The following is a 20,277-nucleotide window of genomic DNA, read 5'->3' on the forward strand; positions in this document are numbered from 1 at the left end:
AATTTTTTTAAATTGTTGGCCAATTTGTTTTCTGCTACCTATGTTTGGTAAAAAAAATCATAATAAGCGTATTTTGATTGGTTTGCGCAAAAGTTATTGCGTTTACTAACTAAGGGAAAGATTTCTGTCATTTTTGGTGTTTTTTTTTTTACGAGTAATGGCGGCAATCTGCGATTTTTTTTTTGCGGGACTGCGACATTGCGGCGGACAGATCGGACCCTTGACTTTCTTGACACTTTTGGGGGGTACCAGTGACATTACTACAGTAATCAGTGCTATAAATATGCACTGTTACTGTAAAAATGACACTGGCAGGGAAGGGGTTAATTTTATTGGAGAGGGAGGGGTTAATGTATGCCTGGTGCTTACTAACGTGTGTGGGGGGAGGTGACTGAGTGACACAAGGACAGATCGCATGTTCAGCTATGCTGAACCCTGCAATCTGTCACTGTCTGTCACTTAGGAGATCCGCACGCTTTGTTTACACAAGCGGGCGGATCTCCAAACTCAATTCCCCGATGATCGGGGAAGAGCAGCGGCGATCGCCGCCGCTCCTCCCCTGGCCCGACTCCCGCTGTGAAGGAATACAGCGGGAGCGAGCCTCCGTTGGCGCGTGTGCGCCGCCCACAAGGGGAGGAGTCCAGCGACGTAGGTCTACGTCGCTGGACGATAACTAACCACTTTGCCGCTGTAGAGCTCGAGTGAGCGGTCGGCAAGTGGTTAAATGGCTTTAGTATTGGAAAAGATCCTCTAAATATATAGTGTTATGGGGGGGTCAATTTTTATTATTTCAATCACTAGCTCACATGTAAAAATACAACATCTGGAAAACAATGTGATGATTTACATATGACTTACACTGAAAGTACTTCATGCAGGAAAGTGCTAGTGAAGTTCAGATACTTCTGAATACTAGAAGTAGCCTTTGATTGAAATGCTTAAATTTGTATGAAATAATAAATCCCCCATCTATAACCACTTCCTGACCAGCCACAGTATACTGTGTCAAGGCGGCACATGCAGGCAAAATGACGTAGACCCCCCCCCGATCGCCAGACTTGGTTGACTGCAGATCCTGGTACTCAGGACGCCATGATTATGTGACATCACAATGTCAGCAAAGCTATTATGAATGAATTCATTCATAACAACTATGTTGACTATGCTGTGATTGGCCCACAGCTATTATATGGTACCTGGGCCAATCACAGTACCCTGTACCATGGAATTAGGTGTAGCCAATCGCAGATCACTCATGATAGTTGAAAACCTTGCCGGTACAATGATCTTCATTGTAACAGCAAGTAAAGTGTTTAAAAACTACTATGTTAAAAAAAAAAAAGGAAAAAAAATTATAATTATTATTATTTTTTTTTTAACATATTGTCAACAGTCAGTGTCCCTGATCACCGCCACATCAGTCATATGATGACGCTGTACTGCCCTGGTAACAGTATATAAAAAATACAAAACAAATTTTATTAGATTTCTTATTTTCCCCAAAAAATTGTCAAAAATTACAACTTCTACAAAAACTTGCCATGCCTCTTACTAAATACCTCAGACTGACTACTTTCCAAAAAGGTGTCATTTGAGGGGAGATTGTACTGTACTGGCATTTTAGGGCCTCAAGAATGATAGGCGGTCAGTAAATCAGGATAAAATATACATTATATTACCAAAAGTATTGAGACACCTGCCTTTAAACACACATGAACTTTAATCGCATCCCGGTCTTAGTCCGTAGGGTTCAATATTGAGTTGGCCCACCCTTTGCGGCTATAACAGCTTCAACTCTTCTGTTAAGACTGTTCACAAGGTTTAGGAGTGTGTCTATGGGAATGTTTGACCATTCTTCCAGAAGTGCATTTGTGGGGACAGGCACTGATGTTGGACGAGAAGGCCTGGCTCCCAGTCTCCGCTCTAATTCATCCCAAAGGTGTTCTGTTGGGTTGAGGTCAGGACTCTGTGCAGGCCAGTCAAGTTTCTCCACCCCAAACTCGCTCATCCTTGTCTTTATGAACCTTGCTTTGTGCATTGGTCCAAATCATTTGGTGGAGAGGGGATTATGGTGTGGGGTTGTTTTTCAGGGGTTGGGCTTGGCCCCTTAGTTCCATTGAAGGGAACTCTTAAGGCGTCAGATAGAGCTGCATGATTAATCGTCAAAAAATCGTGATCTCGATTCACACCCCCCCAGGATCTTAATTTGGCATTTTCTTGATTCATACAGAGCAGAGCTCTGCTCACTCACAGCTGTCAAATGTTTATAAACATTGCTAAGCGCTGGGAGATCACTATAGACATGTTTTACCATGTATAATATCATTCTTTATTTAAATCAAAAGGGATGAACTTCGGTCTGTAAATAAAGGCAGTTTAACCACTTAAAGACTAAAGCCTCGTACACGCGTCGAAAATTGGCAGGGAATTTTCATCCAACGACCGATCTGCCGATTTTCGGCTTGTTAGTATGATGCTTCCGACAACCGACTCCGACTTTTCGGCCGAAAAAAATCTGGTGTGCAGACTATAAAATTTTTGTCTGCCGTCAAAACACGGCCGATTTTCGTGCAGTCAGTACAGATTTTGACAGGGAAAAATCTAATGAGCAAGTCTGGGCATGCTCAGTGAAGAAAGAAAACAAAGAAAGCAAACCAACACATGACATCACTTCTGAAGTAGATTTTTGCTGGGCGAGAAAATTTGTGTGCAGTCTAGGCACATTCCAACCAACAAAACACCACTCTGGACAAAAGTCGGACGATCGGTCGGCCGATAATCGTTGCGGGTGTACGGGGCTTAAGCCTTTTTTGTCACTTGTTGCTTACAAGTTAAAATCATTTTTTTTTTGCTAGAAAATTATTTAGAACCCCCAAATATATATCATTTTTATCAGAGGATAAAATGGCAGTCATATTTTATGTCACACTGTATTTGTGCAGTGGTCTTTCAAACGCAGTTTTTTGTAGTGGTACTGGTGTGCGGCAGAGGTCCCTCCGTCAGCACCGTATCCCTGGTCTCAGCGGAGTGGATTCACTGCATGCGGCCGGATACCACGGCAGGCGCCATGCCCCCCCCCATTACTGCAATAGTCTTAACACGCTTAACCCAATCAACCAGTGTCGGAGGGGATTGTGTATGCCGTAAAGTAGGTATGCACATTTTGGCTGCGTTAATGAGGTGAAGTGTTAGTGAGCGATTTTATTTGGTGTGAGAGAGAGATGTATGATGTTGGAGAAACTGAGCTGGACAGTACGAGTGAGTTGTGATGCTGGAGGTGGTGAACCTCCCTCCAAAAAGGTTGGATGTCTGGGCAGAACCACCATATATGGGTAAGAGAGCCTGTCTCTCTGTTGAAGCGTCAGCATCTTGGGGAGACAGTTGGATAAAATGTATGTATTAAATCTGGGGTTCTATACCATTTGGAGTATATTTTAAAACCATTTTCCTGAGCCGAGACATTGGTAGAGCCTTTATGGATGTACGTGAGGATGTGTTCCCAAGCCTCTGTTAATAGATCTAGGGAAAGCTCCTGTTCCCAACGTTGGCTGACCTTGTTTAGTTTAGGGTTGAGGTTGGAGAAAAGGGTTGCGCAGAGGTTTGATATAAAGTGTCTTTTGGGTTCAGCTGTGGCGAAAATTTACTCAAAGGGGGTGCGGGGCCTAGTCCAGGTCTGGTGAGATGTAGGATTTGTTAGGAAGTGCTGTATTTGCAAATATGCCCAAAACAGGCATATTTTTATGAAATCTATATTCTTAAGAAATCTTCGGCTCTCAATGGTGCTGTGGGGTCAAGATCTTTTAGGAAAGAGTGAGAAAGGCTTGGGGGCAAATCAGGATTTTGCTTAAGTGGGGTTAGCGGGCCTGATGAGGAGGACAAGGAGGAGAAGCTTTTTGCATGTTACTTGGAAGGTATGGAGTGTTGGTCCTATCAGTGGGTGGTGTGTGCAACTGGGTGGAAAATGGGATGGTCTAATCCAAGGGAGTTGTCATAGTGGGATCTGGGAGAAAGTGTGTTCGAGGAGGACCCAGTCTTTATTTTGGAAGTTAAATTGCTAATTTTATTCAGAATCGTGCAGCTCTAGCATCAGCATATCAAGACATTTTGAACAAGATCATGCACCCAACTTTGTGGGAACATTTTGGGGATGGCCCCTTCCTGTTCCAACACGACTGCGCACCAGTGCACAAACAAGGTCCTTAAAGACATGGATGAGTGATTTTGGGGTTGAGGAACTTGACTAGCCTGCACAAAGCCCTGAATTTCACCTTTGGGATGAATTAGAGCAGAGACCGCCAACCAGGCCTTCTCATCCAGCATCAGTGCCTGACCTCACAAATGCGCTTCTGGTAGAATGGTCAAACATTCCCACAGACAAACTCCCAAACCTTGTGGACAGCCTTCCCAGAAGAGTTGAAGCTGTTATAGCTGCAACGGTTGGGCCAACTCAATTTTGAACCCTACGGACTAAGACTGGGATGCCAATAAAGTTCATGTGCCTGTAAAGGCAAGTGTCCCAATACTTTTGACAATATAGTGTATATACCAAAGTTTCTAGAGGCTATAAGTGTCACACAAACCAATTAATTTTTGGGTTTTGGGATTTTTTTTTTTTTTATCAAACACATGTAGCAGAAAACATTTTAGCCAAATTTATGACGAAATTAGATTTTATTGTAAATGTTTTGTGACAGAGAGTAAAAAATATATTTTTTTCCAAATGTTTTTGTTTTTATTCGCTTATATCGTATAATATAAAAATTAAAAAAAAACAGTAGTGATCAAATACCACCAAAAGAAAGCTCTATGTTTGTGAACAAAATTACAAAAATTTAATTTGCGTACAATTTTGTATGACCGCACAATTGCCAGTTAAATTAGCGCTGTGGTAAATAGCAAAAAAATGCCTTGGTCATGAAGGGGGTAAAACCTTCTGGAGCGCCAGTGGTTAAAAAGGAAAATGTAGGTCCCGGTCATTCAGTGACTTTTATAAAGCACTTCCAGCAGAATCTGGCTTTCATATAGTCATGCACCACAAATGAGAGAGATTATTCCCATTACAATTGTAATTGATGATCTTATTATAGGGGTAAATACATACCATGATCAATCTTGTATTTCCTTTACAGAGTCTAAAGTCCCCAGTAAGCCTTGAAGATGAGGAGCAGTAAGTAGCTTGGACTTTTTATTTGTTTGCAATACATTCATGTTCCAAACATTGATTAGTGTATTGATCCTAGCAAGAACAAACAATATTAAAAGCGGTTTGGCTTTTATGAGAAATGTGGACTATTTCATCCAGTTTTTACATGTAAAGCCCATCCCCAGACAAGTCTTTCTATTCTCCAAACTCTCTGCCCATGCTTTGCAGAATCCTACATTTTGTTCTTTAACGGGCTCTTGTATCAAAATGGTCTTCTCTAAAGTATGTGACATCATTACCCGTCTCCATGATGTGATGCTAGAGGAGTCTGGAGGCTTTTCTACAACCCCAATTCCAAAAAAAAGTTAATTTTCAAATCTCTTAAAACCATATTTTATCCACAATAGAAAATAGAAAACATATTCTAACTTGCCAAGGATTCTGTAAGATTCTGGTACCTCTGGTACCCTTAATTTCCATTTCCTTTCAATATGCGTCCCACCTTTCTAATTAGGTGGTACGCATACACCTTTAAGACGGATGACGTCATCGCCGAGCGTCGCTCTGAGCGGCTATTTCAACCGCCGGCGTTCTCTCTTACGTTGTTCGTTCAATGTGCCTGTGCCTGTGCTTATGTGCCTGTGTGTCTACATGCTTACAAGCTTGTCTCACTGCCGGGACCTCCAGCTATTTGCTTTTACCTGGAACAGACCGGAACCTCGTTACTGATCCCTGTATCTCGCTACCGGATCACTCCCTCACTACTGGACCCCTCTACTACTAACCTTACTAGTGATAAGTACCCCACAGGGGAATCCTCCATAACCTAACTTACACTACCTACCTCTGCACATTAAGGACTGTTACTATCTATGCATACTAATTCTATCATCTGCACTGTTACATAGATTGCTAGCTCTTGAGACTACTACCATCTATCCTTGCACTGGGTTAGCCTATCCTGTATTTGTCATCTGCTGTCCTTTCCACCTGTAACCATACTCGATTACTAACCTATCTGCACTCTACCTAAATACCATCTAATACTCTCCTGAACATTTCTATCAAGTGCTTACCATCTCTGTCACTGTTCACACCTGTCCCTTCAGCACATCACCTTCATACTATCATATACATCCTATCACTCCAGGAACATCTTATTGAGTGTGTGTATATCTGTATGCTGAAGCTGACGGGCCCACAGTGATGAGTCTGGAGAGTTGGATCTGGTTATTCAACACATCTCTACATGACTACTGAGTGGAGATTCTGCAGCTGCAAATCCAGCCTACTACAAAAACGCAGGAGCGTTACAGATTCTAACTTGCCAAGTTTCAAGATGTGCCAAATATTTTCATATGATGAAAGGTCTGGATTGCAGGCAGGCCAGTTAAGCACCCAGACCCTTTTACTATGAAGCTGTGCTGTTGTCATACAGTGGGAAAAATAATTATTTGATCCCCTGCAGATTTTGTAAGTTTGCCCATTTACAAAGAAATGAAGGGTCTATCATTTTTATCATAGGTGTATTTTACATAATAGAGACAGAATCTCAACCAAAAATCCAGAAAAAAAAAAAAAACACAATACAAATGTTATAAATTGAGTTGCAGTTCATTGAGTAAAATTAAGTATTTGATCCCCAAGCAAAACATGGCTTAGTACTTGGTGGAGAAACCCTTGTTGGCAAGCCCAGAGGTAAGAAATGTCTTGTAGTTGGTTACCAGGTTTGAACACATCTCTGGAGGGATTTTGGTCCACTCTTCTTTACAGATCTTCTCTAAATCCTTAGGGTTTCCTGGCTGTTACCTGGCAACTTGATGTTTCAGCTCCCTCTGTAAATTCTCTATAGGATTAGGGTCTGAAAACTGGCTAGGTCACTCCATGACCTTAATGTGCTTCTTCTTGAGCCACTCCTTTGTTGCCTTGGCGGAATGTTTTGGGTTATTGTCATGCTGGAAGACCCATCTACGACCTATGTTCAGTATTCTGGCTGAGGAAAGAAGGTTCTCATCCAAAGGACGGGGCCAATACATGGCCCCGTCCTTTGGCCCCTCAATGCGGCAAAGTTGACCTGTACCTTTAGCAGAGAAATAGCCCCAAAGCATGTTTCCACCCCTGTGCTTGATTGTATGGATTGTGTTCTTAGGGTCATAGTCAGCATTTTTCTTCCTCCAAACACAGCGAGTTGAGCTAATGCTAAAGAGCTCAATTCTGGTCTCATCTGACCACAGCACTTTCTCCCAATCCTTCTCTCAATCATTTAATGTTCATTAGGAAACTTCAGACAGGCCTGTACAAGTGCCTTCCTGAGGAGAAGACCTTGTGGGTGCTGTAGGATTTTAATCCATGGGGGAGTATTGTGTTAACAATAGTTTGGTGACCGTGGTCCCAACTGCCTTGCTTTTCTCATGATCATCCTTACCCCATGAGGCGAAATCTGGCATGAAGCTCCAGACCGAGGGATGGTTATTTTGTATTTCTTCCATTTACTAAGAATCGCTCCAACAGTTGTCTCCTTCCCACCAGTGGCATCTCTAGGAAAAATTTATAAGGGGGGCACATAAGATACCACAGTCAAAACTGGGGGGGGGGCACTCATAATTTTCACCACTACATCATACCACTGAAAAAAAAAATATATAAAACAAAGTTACAAAATACTAGAGTAATGCAGTATGCAATGATACCTTTTAAATGTGCTAACCTAACACTTAAAAGACAAGCTTTCAAGAGTTTTCCTTTCTTCCTCAGGTATTGCTTCACACCTGAGAAAGAGGAAAACTCTCAAAAGCTTTTCTTTATAGTTTAAAGCAATTTCAGAAAACAGTTTACGCAATAATAGCCCCTAGTATTGGTGCCAGTTTAGGCAGTAATAGCCCCACGTATTGGTGCCAGTTTACGCAGTAATAACCCCTAATATTGGTGCCAGTTTACGCAGTAATAGCCCCTAGTATTGGTGCCAGTTTACGCAGTAATAAAGCCTAGTATTGATGCCAGTTTACGCAGTAATAAAACCTTGAATTAATGCCATGCTCTCAGCGCAGAGGAGGTAGGGAAGAATTCTAGCAGACCTGCCACCCACAGTGATGAAAGTGTTAAGGACAGCCACGATAGTGGCGGCGGTCTTAACACTTTTATCAACTTCATGGGAGATCTTTGATTTCCCCACGGGTCTCCTGATGTGCTACAGTAAAGCACACCTCTTCATCCGGGACTCCTTCCCTCTGCCACACACTGCGGTGAATCGAAGGGGGAAGGCTGCTACAGCGCACCTCTGACTCATGCCCCTACAGCAGGGGTGTCTAACCTTTTGAGGAGTGAGGGCCACTTTAGTGATTTGGTAACCGGTTGCGGGCCAAAATGAGCGGAGTGGACAGATGACAGGTCCATGTCCACTCAGCATATGCAGAGCAAACACGGACGCAGCCCGCTCTACTCTATGGGCCCTACAATCCACCCAGACAGAAGGGGACACATCCCCTTATGTTTTTTTTTAAGTGGATCGGATTGGAGATAGGCATGTGTAAAACTGAAATATGCAAGGCCTTCCCTGAAAAAAAGGTAGACTGAATGGGAGCATGGGATAATGGGATTTTTGACTTACCGTAAAATCCATTTCTCTAAAGTTCACTGATGGACATAGCTCCTGATATTCTTAACCATTGGGGTTCTACTGACTCCTACAGGAGTAGAACACTCGGCAGAAAAAAGTCTGGCTACGCCTTGGGCAGTCCCAGGAGATATATACTCCCTCTCTCTGCTATAGGTACTCAGTTTTGGTACAAGCAGTGTCAGAAGAATTACAACTCCACAGAGGGGTGGGTGCTGTGTCCATCAATAAACATCAGAGAAAAGGAATTTACGGTAAGACAAAAATCCAGTTTTTCTCTTTCGTTCATTGACAGACACAGCTCTTGATCTTTTTAACCATTGGGACGTCCCAAAGCAGTGTTAAACATGAGGGGTGGGAACAGCAAAAAAAAATTCCTCCTGAAAAAAACAATACACCCTCAAAGAGGATCAGATCCTCTCAACAGCAGCCTGCAAAACCTTGCGGTCAAAGGAAGCATCCGCAGATGCCGACACATCCACTTTATAAAACTTTGTAAAAGTGTGCACTGACTACCAAGTGGCCACCTTGCAAACCTGCGTCACTGACGCCTGATGATAGAAGGCCCAGGAGGCAGAGTAGAGTGTGCCTTAACAGGGAAAGGAGGAACCTGACCCCTGATGTAATAGGCCTGAATCACTATCTGTCTGATCCATCTGGAAATGGTCACAGAGGAAACAACCCTTTACGAGGCCCATTCATGAGCACAAAGAGTCTGACTTCCTGAAAGACTCTGTAGCTGCCAGGTACACCATAATTGCCCGGACCACATCCAAGGCATGCAAGGCAATTTCCTTTGGATGTTTAGGCCTGGGACACGGGGAAGGCAACACAGTGTCTTCATTCAAATGAAAATCAGAGACAACCTTTGCAAGCAATGATGGACAGGGGTGAAGAACCACCTTATTATCTCTGTGAATCACCAGTTAAGGTGAACGACTGGATAATGCCGCCAGTTCCGACACCCTGCCCGCAGAGGTGATAGCCACCAAAAAGGCCACCTTCTGGGACAGCGTAAGCAGGGGGATCTCCCAAAGATTCTCAAAGGGAGGCTTCTGGATTACCGAAAGCACCAAATTGAGGTGCCAAGGCAGCAACGGAGCCCGCACTGGAGGAACTAAACGTTGGACAAGAAAGGTACGCATTGAGAATTGTGTGGCCAAAGGTCGTTGGAAGAAGACTACCAAAGCTGACACCTGGCCCTTGATGGTACTCAAGGCCAATTTCTGTTCAACCTTCCATTAAAGGAAGGTTAAGATCCGAGCCACCGAGAAGGAGCGAGGATGAACCCCTAGAGACTCACACCACACAATGTACATCTTCCGGGTACGATGGTAGAGCCTCCTAGAAGTAGCTTTCCTAAATTTTAACAGTGTTTAACAGTAGTTTTAACAGCTTTTAATCACCGACTCAGATAAACCTCTATCCTTCAGCACCTCACGTTCAACAGCCAAGCCAGCGACTGTAAAGCAGGATGGAAGATTAGTCCTTGGGACAGCAGATTCTCCCTGAGAGAAAGCTTCGAAGGAACGTCAGCGATCAGCCGCACCAGATCGGCGTACCAAGCTCGGCGAGGCCAGTCCCAAGCCACTAAGATGACCGGAATCTCTTTTGCCTCAATCCTGCATAGAAGTCTTGGCAGAAGCTTCAGAGGAGGGAAGGCGTAAATCAGACTATATTGATGCCAGCGTGTCTGTGGCGTCCGCCAGAGGATCTCTATAGACCGAGCCACAAACCTCTGCACCATTCTGTTTAGCTAAGACGCCAACAGATCCACCTTGGGGTGCCCCACTGGAGACACAACTGATGAAACACCTTCGGATGAATAGATCACTCCCCTTGGTCCAGTGCCTGCCGACTGAGGTAATCCGCCTGCCAGTTTTCCACCCCGGGAATGTGTATGGCGGAGAGGGCTGGAACGAACCATTGTGCCCACCTTAGAATGCCAGGCTATCTTGAGAGCTGTCAGGACACTTCTTGAGCCCACTTGGTGATTGGCATATGCCACAGCTGTGGCATTGTCCGATTGAATGCGCACTGGACAACCCTGAAGACGATCTGTCCAATGGTCCAGACACGACACAGTCTGATCGCTCGGAGTTCCAAGACATTGATTGGTAGTCTGGACTCTTCCAGCGTCCAGATCCCCCTGAGCAGAATGCTTGCGGAGGATGCCTCCCCAGCCAGCCAGGCTGGAATCCATGGTGACCACTGTCCAATACAAGGGGAGGAAGGATTTGCCCAGCCAAAGCGCTGAAGAACGAAGCCACCATATCAGGGACTCCTTCTTTCCCCGACTCAGCCCTATCTGATTGTCCAGAAACTGCGGAGTCTTGTCTCATTTGATTAGAATCTCCCTTTGAAGGGACCTCAAATGGAACTGTGGTAGACACAATCATGCCCAGCACCCGCATGCAAGTCAGGAGGGATTGCAGTCTGCAATTTCTGGAGTTTGTGCAGAGGAAGGAGCACTCTGAATAAGGCCGAGTCCGGAGTCAGGCCCAGATGGTCCAGCTTTGTGGACGGAACAAGGGCAAACTTCTGAAAATTCAGAATCCAGCCAAACTCCTGCAGAGTTCGTATTGTGATCTCCAGGTTTTCCACCAGAGCAGAAGGAGACTCTGTTCGCAAAAGGAGATCGTCCATGTAGCCAAGTACCGCGATTCCCCGTTGGCGTAGCAAAGCTAGCCCCGGGGCTAACACTTTTGTGAAGACCTGAGGAGCAGAGGCGAGACCAAAAGATAACGCCACAAACTGATAATGCTCTTCTCCCAGGGCAAAGTGGAGGAAGCGCTGGTGACTGGCACATATTGGAATGTGAAGGTAAGCAACCTTGAGGTCGATAGAGGTGAGGAAATCGCAGATTCAGGGATGCCACCACCGTGGGAATGGACTCCATTCTGAACTTCTGCACCCGGACAAAGTGGGTCAGCGCGTACACACACACGTTGCCTTCCTGGGAACTGTAAACAGGTTTATACCGCCCCAAACAGACCCTGTAAGCGATTTGGGAACAGGGCAAGTTGGAAGGAAAGAACCTTGCTAGGGGACGAGCAAAACTCAATCTTGTAGCCGGACCAAATGACTTTGTGGACCCACTTGTCTTGCACCAGGAAAGTCCATGGGTCCGGAAACCAGTGAGGATACCCCCCCATCCCCCATACGGGTGGGGGTGCACCTTCATGCTGAAGGAGCCTTGTCTACGGGTCTGGAGAAGCCTGCTCTTGGCTTGCCAGACCAGGTTTGTTTGGATCCTCCAGAGAAGGCCCTGAACGGCTTCGAGCCCTTGTCAGTTGACCCTGAAGGACAAAAAAATTCTTATGAGCCGAAAAGGAAGGCCCAAGTCTACGACAAGGCTCCTTGCCCTTTTAATATTTTGTGATAAAACATGTCTGATGGAGGCTAGACCCTTGTCATGGGGGATCGAGCTACATAATGCCTCTACTAGGGATGATCGAACTTTTCAAAAGTTCGGTTCGGCCAGAACATCCGAACTTCCCGAAAGTTCGGCCCGGATTTCAGAACCCCATTGAAATCAATGGGACCCGAACTTCGGTAATCAAAAAACACCATTTTGAAGCCCTAAAACCCAATAAATGCCCCTAAAAAGAGCCTAGGGTTCTGGGTCATACCCCAGGGACTATTAATCACACAAAAAAAAAGTTCTTAAAAATTGTCATTTTTGATAGAGAGCAAATTATTGAAAAAATAAAAAAATAAAAATTTCTTTGGATTTAGTATCTGGGGGGTCTAAAAAGTGTGTATTCCAAGGGGATGGGGGGGGAGGGATACCGGACCTTAGAAATCCCACTCAACCCACAATGGGGTATGGGGGTGTGATGTATGTATATAAAATATATTACCTCAAACCCAACGGCATATAGCCTGTGTGCCAAGCAACTAAGAATTTATAAGACAAAAAAGGTGAAAGAAAAGCAGTTGCAAAGTATGGCTACAACGAAGGTGAGGTAAATTAAATCACATGAAGCTTTATTGAATGAAAAAATATGGAATAAAAATTAAAACAACAGCATCAACATTGCACAGAATGTTATAAGAGAATAACCTATCGGCATAAAGATGAAACACTGCAAAAGGTCCTGTCTAGTGAAAAATGGCACCACTACGCTACAGACTCCACCCACCACCCCAATTGCACATTGAGAAATCCAGCAATCACTTGAAAAATCAAAAAATATTCAAAAAATGTTCATGACAAAAATGAAATTAATTGTAGTGCTCTTGGAGTGTGAACATGATATGTATGGAGAGAGCCACCTCCAGTAGAAACATCCAGTTGGGGATATTTGTGCAAATTTTGATATAAGAGTTTTGGTTGGTGGTTATCAAAGGTCTCCGTGTATGACCGTTAGGTGCAGGGTCCTCACACCCATATGGTATACAAGGGCAATTGATGGCTCTACCACAACTTCCTCTGGTAAATGGACATGTACTATACATGTCCATTTACCAGAGGAAGTTGTGGTAGAGCCATCAATTGCCCTTGTATACCATATGGGTGTGAGGACCCTGCACCTAACGGTCATACACGGAGACCTTTGATAACCACCAACCAAAACTCTTATATCAAAATTTGCACAAATATCCCCAACTGGATGTTTCTACTGGAGGTGGCTCTCTCCATACATATCATGTTCACACTCCAAGAGCACTACAATTAATTTCATTTTTGTCATGAACATTTTTTGAATATTTTTTGATTTTTCAAGTGATTGCTGGATTTCTCAATGTGCAATTGGGGTGGTGGGTGGAGTCTGTAGCGTAGTGGTGCCATTTTTCACTAGACAGGACCTTTTGCAGTGTTTCATCTTTATGCCGATAGGTTATTCTCTTATAACATTCTGTGCAATGTTGATGCTGTTGTTTTAATTTTTATTCCATATTTTTTCATTCAATAAAGCTTCATGTGATTTAATTTACCTCACCTTCGTTGTAGCCATACTTTGCAACTGCTTTTCTTTCACCTTTTTGGTCTAAAAAGTGTACCTGTGAAGTTTCAGCTCTGTAGCATGTCCAGAACCATAAAAAAAGATTGTATTAGGTCACTTATAGAACAGGATAGTGGCTTCTCTCTTTTCACACCTTGCCGGTTTAGTAGCAAGAGTTTTTTTGGGCATTTTTTGGGGTCTTTTCAGGCAGGCAAAACATCTGAACTTGTGTATACGGGTATATATACACACATACTTATATGTATATATACACCTAGACATATATAGGTGTGATAGTAGCAGAAATATATTCTTGCGCTAATGAAATCATTTACACTAATATGGCTCCGCTCCTATAACACCTATATATGTCTAAGTGTAAAATACATATAAGTATGTGTGTATATATACCACTATACACAAGTTCAGATGTTTTGCCTGCCTCCAAAGAACCCAAAAAAAATGCCCAAAAAACGCTAGCGCCAAAAAAAAAAAACGCCCAGGTGTGTTGTTGCAGGCATTTTTTGGAGGCAGGCAAAACATCTGAACTTGTGTATAGTGGTATATACACACATATATATATACACACGTATTTTACACTTACACATATATAGGTGTTATAGGAGCGGAGCCATATTAGTGTAAATGATTTCATTAGCGCAAGCATATATTTCTGCTACTATCACACCTATATATGTCTAGGTGTATATATACATATAAGTATGTGTGTATATATACCCGTATACACAAGTTCAGATGTTTTGCCTGCCTCCAAAAACCCCAAAAAAATGCCTGCAACAACACACCTGGTCGTTTTCTTTTTGGCGCTAGCGTTTTTTTGGGCATTTTTTTGGGTTCTTTGGAGGCAGGCAAAACATCTGAACTTCTGTATAGTGGTATATATACACACTTATATGTATTTTACACTTAGACATATATAGGTGTGATAGGCGCGTAACTATATTGGTGTTAATTATTTCATTAGCGCAAGTAGTGTTTTCTGCTCCTTTCACACCTATATATGTGCAGGTGTATATATACATACATGGGTGTGTATATATACCCCCTATACACATGTTCAGATGTCATGCCTGACTCCAAACATGTGCTCAAAAAAATCCCTATAGACGCCTGCAGCCAAAAAGCAAGCTGACAGGGGCGAAGCCATATTACTGCAGCGAAAGTGACTTCAGAGAAACTAGCTTTTCTTTATAGCGGTCACCCTGATATGGAAGGGTTTGGTCACCCTGCCATAGCAGTCAGTGTCAGTTCACCCTACACTACACTACGGTCACCCTGGCACTTAACACTTTCCCTACAGAAACTAAATTTTTGCATCTAACTAAAGTGTAAAAGAGTACCCTAACTACACTAGATATCCCTTTCCTCACACTAATAAATGCTAAATGACACTTTGTAGCAGAAGTCACAGAACTGCTTCCACTCTCTTCCATGTCCCTGTATAACAATGCTAGGAATTTGGCGGGGGCTATCTTATATACTGGGGGGCGTATTCACTAATGATTGGCCTATGGACCCCCTAGTCACTCCAATCACATTCCTAGCATTCTCCTGCCCCCTCAATTGGCTTTTACTAATGGTTCTGGTCCAATCATGGGCTTTTAAAGCCCATTTCCTGTCCCATTGCATTTTGGTCGGTTCTGGTTGCCGAATTCCGAACTTTTTGGGCAAAAAGTTCTAAATTCGGCCGAACCTCGAACAGCCAATGTCCGGGTCGAACCGATGGTCGACCCGAACCGTTCGATCATCCCTAGACTCTACATCAATTGCTACGAGATAGGCTTGAAGGGGGATTTGTATACCCTCTATATTTTGTAGGAGATGGATGGTGTTGCGAACGTGGCTAGGTAGATTGGGTACAGAAACTCATCAATAAATTTACTGAGGTTTTCAGTGAGGGACCCATTTCCCGATAGAATGGGTCGACCTGTAGGTTGTTGAAGGCTCTTGTGCAATTTTGGTAGGGCATAGAATGTTGGCGTACAGGGGATTTTTGTGCGTATGAACTCCCAGTCACACTTTTTGATGATATTTTGGGAATAAGCTGCATCGACCAGTTGGTAGAATTCCAACTGGAAATTTTTGAGGATGGAATCGGTCCATACCATTGTGAGTTATTGAGAATTTTCATATACATAGCCACGTACGCATCACCATCCATCACCACAATGTTTCCCCCTTTGTCAGAGGGTTTGATCACAATGTTAGGGAGTTAATTGTTCATCCTTTGTCATATTGCCCTGGGTCTTTTGTTTAACACAAATTTTCTGAATTTCACTGGTAGTGAAATTCACGAACGCTAGTACATTGGGGTTCAGACTTAGAGCGGGGAAGACATCCAATTTCGTCACATTGCGATAAGCCCTGCCTCCCAGAAATTCAAACCCCTTAAAGGGCCGCTGCCAAGAGGTTAAGATCTTTGATATAAAAGGCTGAGCTGGGAACAGAGCACTTTAAGCTATTTATTGGGCAAGGAGCTTTTTTAAATGAACTGTTTTTCTGTGCATTGGATCAAGTATTGAACATATTCAAACACTTTATTTACTAATGAATGGTTCACAATGGAATTTTTTTTTAACCACTTGCCGACCAGCCGCCGCAAATATACAGCGCTTCACGGGAGCAATCGTGGGGGCGCACGGGCGCCCATTCCCCAGCAGGGAAGCTGATCTGTGGGGCCGACGGCCGCGATTGTCGCCAGGCACACGCGATCACTCCCCATGGAGACAGAATGGCGGTCTGCTGTTGTAAACACAGCAGACCGTTGTTCTGTCAGCAATCAACACAGAGCTCCTGTGTTCCTCCTATTTAGGAACACAGGTCCGTGTGTTGATTCCATATGCCCATCCCCCTCACAGTTAGAAAACGCCACCATACATTTAACTCTTTGGTCACCCCTGGTGTCAACCCCTTCCCTGCCAGTGCATAATTTTAGCACTAATTACTGTAGTAATGTCACTAGTCCCCCAAAAGTGTCAAAAATGTCAGTTAGGTGTCCGATCTGTCCTCCGCAATGTTGCAGTTCCGCTAAAAAAATCGCTGATCGCCGCCATTACTAGAAAAAAATAAACATGACATAAATCTTTCTCCTAGTTTGTAGAAGTGATAACTTTTGCACAAACCAATTAAAATATGCTTATTGGGATTTATTTTACCAAAAATATGTAGCAGAATACAAATTGGCCTAGAATTATGAAAAATTTAGATTTTTTAATTTTTTTTTATTGGAAATGTTATATAGCAGAAAGTGAAAAATATATATTTTTGAGTTGTTGCACTTTTTTTGTTTATAATGCAAAAATACAAATCACAGAGGTGATCAAATATCACCAAAAGAAAGCTCTATTTGTGGGGAAGAAAAAGACATCAATTTTTTTATTTTTAAACAGCGTCGCATGGCCGTGCAATTGTCACTTAAGAGAACGCAGTGCCGAATCACAAAAAATGGCCTGGTCATTAACCACTTGCCGTCTGCCCACAGTAATATTACTTGTGGCAGTGCGGCTCCCCAGGGTCCAGTCAGGTAGTACTACGTGACTGAAGGGGAAGGTGATTGTAGATCTAACAGGTTTTCAGTGGCGGAAGCTGTGCGCAGAAGAGGACCAACAATGGCTGTGAAATGGCTGGAAAGTGATTCCACTTATAGACTTACTATGGGGCTTCCATTGTCAGCGGCCTCTCCTGCCTCTGCCTCCACACTGAAGCCGCCACTGACAGCTGATCGGATCGGCTGCAGAATAGGCAAGTATAGCGATTTTTGCTTTACAGGGATAGATAGGTTAGGTTTAGAATGTGGCAGAAAGCAGGTTTAGCGCTCATTAGGTTTTGCCTGGACTTCCACTTTAACCTGTTGTTTCAGCAGCGTGCGCTGCCGGAGGCGCGCTCCCGCTGTGTCTAAACACAGTCAGGCTGTGGGAGGAGAGCGTTTGCCTCCTTCCTCCCACGATCGTCCGGTAAACAGAGAGAAGACCCCCCTGCTTATGTAAACAAAGCAGGCGGATCTTCTCACTGACAGGCAGGGACAGATCAGCAATTTCAGCTAAGCTAAAACTGCGATCTGTCTGTGCCTGTCACAGAACCCCCCTATACACACACACACACGTCAGTAAGCATTAGGCATACATTTAACCCCTTGATCACCCACAGTATTAACCCCTTCCCTGCCAGTGTCATTATTACAGTAACAGTGCATATTTTTAACATTGATTACTGTAGTAATGTCACTGGTCCCCCCAAAAATGTCAGTTAGGGGTCCGATCTGTCCACTTCAATGTCGCAGTCCCGCAAAAAATCGTAGATCGCTGCCATTACTAGTAAAAAAAAAAAAACAATAAAAATGACATTAATCTTTCCCGTAGTTAGTGGACACAATAACGTTTGTGCAAACCAATTTAAAATACGCTTATTGCAATTTTTTTTACTAAAAATATGTAGCAGAAAACAAATTGGCCTAAAATATTAAGAAATTTAGATTTTTTTTTTTTTTTTTTTTGAGAATGTCATATAGCAGAATGTGAAAATAGCGCAAAAAATAAAAATCGCACAGGTGATCAAATACCACCAAAAGAAAGCTCTATTTGTGGGGAAAAAAGGACGTAAATTTTGTTTTGGTACAGCGTCGCAGTTTATTGGAAACTGTTACATAACTGGTAAGCGCTGCCATATATACATACAGTGCATTGCAAAAGTATTCAGACACCCCCCCCCCCCCCCTTGGCATTTTTCGTGTTTTGTTGCCTCACAACCTGGCATTAACCACTTGCCGCCCGCCCGCCCGGAGCGGTGCGACCATTATCCTGGGAAGACGTCATATGACGTGATCCCAGGAAACCGGGCAGGCGCGCGTGCGCGCTGCCCTGCACTGCCGGTGTCGGGGTGTCCCCGGGACACCCCCTGTCACCGGCAGGGGGGAAACAGCCAATGGGCATGGCTGTTTCCCACGTGATCGGCTGTGTTCCAATGACACAGCCGATCACAATGGAGGCACCCACAAGATGACCGCGCATGCGCGATCGGGAGCGCGCAGCGCGGTCATGTCGGTGGCACTGTGTTCCGTAGGAACACAGCTGTCACCGGCGGTAGTCAACAGTCACTGACAGTGACTGTTTACTATGTGATCGGCTGTGAATCCATTCACAGCCGATCAGAAAATGTAAACAAAGAGCAGTAACTGACTGTTACTAGCTCTTCTCCCCTCATACAGCTTCCAGTGTGAGGAGAGCAGAGCTAGAAACAGTGAGTTACTGCTCTGTACACCTGCAAAAGTAAAATCACACAAATAAATGTCCCCACACAGTCCTCAGCCCCCCCCCCCAATGTCACCTGTCACCCAACAGTCACCTCATCAGTGCCCAGAAATTGACACCCATAAGGCTACGTTCACATGTGAGCGTAGCGATCGCGGGCAGAATCACCGCGATTCTGCCCGCGATCCGGAAATCATTGCAAATTGCGGGACGCCTGTGCGTTGCCCGTTTTTTGCAATAGCACCCCAAACGCTGTGCGATGTTGCAGCGCTTTCCACCTGCGGAATCGCGGTAACATCGCGCAAACAACGCATGACGCCCAAAAAAGGTACAATAGCTTCTTTGGGGCGTCATGCGTTGTTTGCGTGATGTTACCTCGATTCGGCAGGCGGAAATCGCTGCAACATCGCACAGCGTTTGGGGTGCTATTGCAAATCACGGGCAACGCACAGGCGTCCCGCCATTTGCAATGATTTCTGGATCGCGGGCGGAATCGCAGTGATTCTGCCCGCAATCGCTACGCTCACATGTGGACATAGCCTAAAGTTCACCGGTCACCAGAGACTGCCATCAGTACCGCCGTGCACCATCGCCCGTCACCTGTCACCCATCAGTGACCATCGCCCGTCACCTGTCACCCCATCAATCACCTGTCACCCCATCAGTCATCGTCATCTGTCACCCTATCAATCATCGTCACTTGTCACCCCATCAGTGATCGTCACTTGTCACCCCATCAATCATCGTCACATGTCACCCCGTCAGTGATTGTCATCTGTCACCCCATCAATCATCGTCACTTGTCACCTCATCAATCATCGTCACCTGTCACCTCATCAATCATCGTCACTTGTCACCCCATCAATCATCGTCACATGTCACCCCGTCAGTGATTGTCATCTGTCACCCCATCAATCATCGTCACTTGTCACCTCATCAATCATCGTCACCTGTCACCTCATCAATCATCGTCACCTGTCACCCCATCAGTCATTGTCACCTGTCACCCCATCAGTCATTGTCACCTGTCACCCCATTTGTCATTGTCACCTGTCACCCCATCAGTCATCGTCACCTGTTTGCCATATACATGCAATCACTTACTGACCGCCTAACGACTATATGCGTCGGCCATTAAAAGCTAAATACTGGGGTTATGGCAGCAGATAGCCCCCATAACCCCGGTATTTTTTTAAACGGCGGGCGGTCGGCTTTCAGATAAGGGTGGTCCCAGTGGCGGATTCACCACGGAATTACCCTTACGGTGCAGGGGAAGAGGTGCCCCCCCCCCCTCCTGCCGCGTCC

The 20,277-nt window shown here is 44.4% G+C and overlaps 1 protein-coding gene across 7 annotated transcripts in view; it reads left to right on the top strand.

The window, feature by feature from the left end:
• The window catches only part of SNED1 (sushi, nidogen and EGF like domains 1), a 444,915-nt gene that overhangs the window by 419,313 nt on the left and 5,325 nt on the right, over nucleotides 1–20,277 (top strand). For all 7 annotated transcript variants that reach the window (XM_082252243.1, XM_082252240.1, XM_082252242.1 and 4 more), the window contains one exon: nucleotides 5,130–5,167. Coding sequence is in view for 6 of the 7 variants with exons in the window: in XM_082252240.1 (XP_082108366.1) it covers nucleotides 5,130–5,155 (26 nt within the window). In the remaining variant the exon portion in view is untranslated. The remainder of the gene's footprint in view (nucleotides 1–5,129; nucleotides 5,168–20,277) is intronic.

Source organism: Pelophylax lessonae (assembly GCF_965119305.1).
Source record: "Pelophylax lessonae genome assembly, chromosome: 3".
Lineage (NCBI taxonomy): Eukaryota > Metazoa > Chordata > Amphibia > Anura > Ranidae > Pelophylax > Pelophylax lessonae.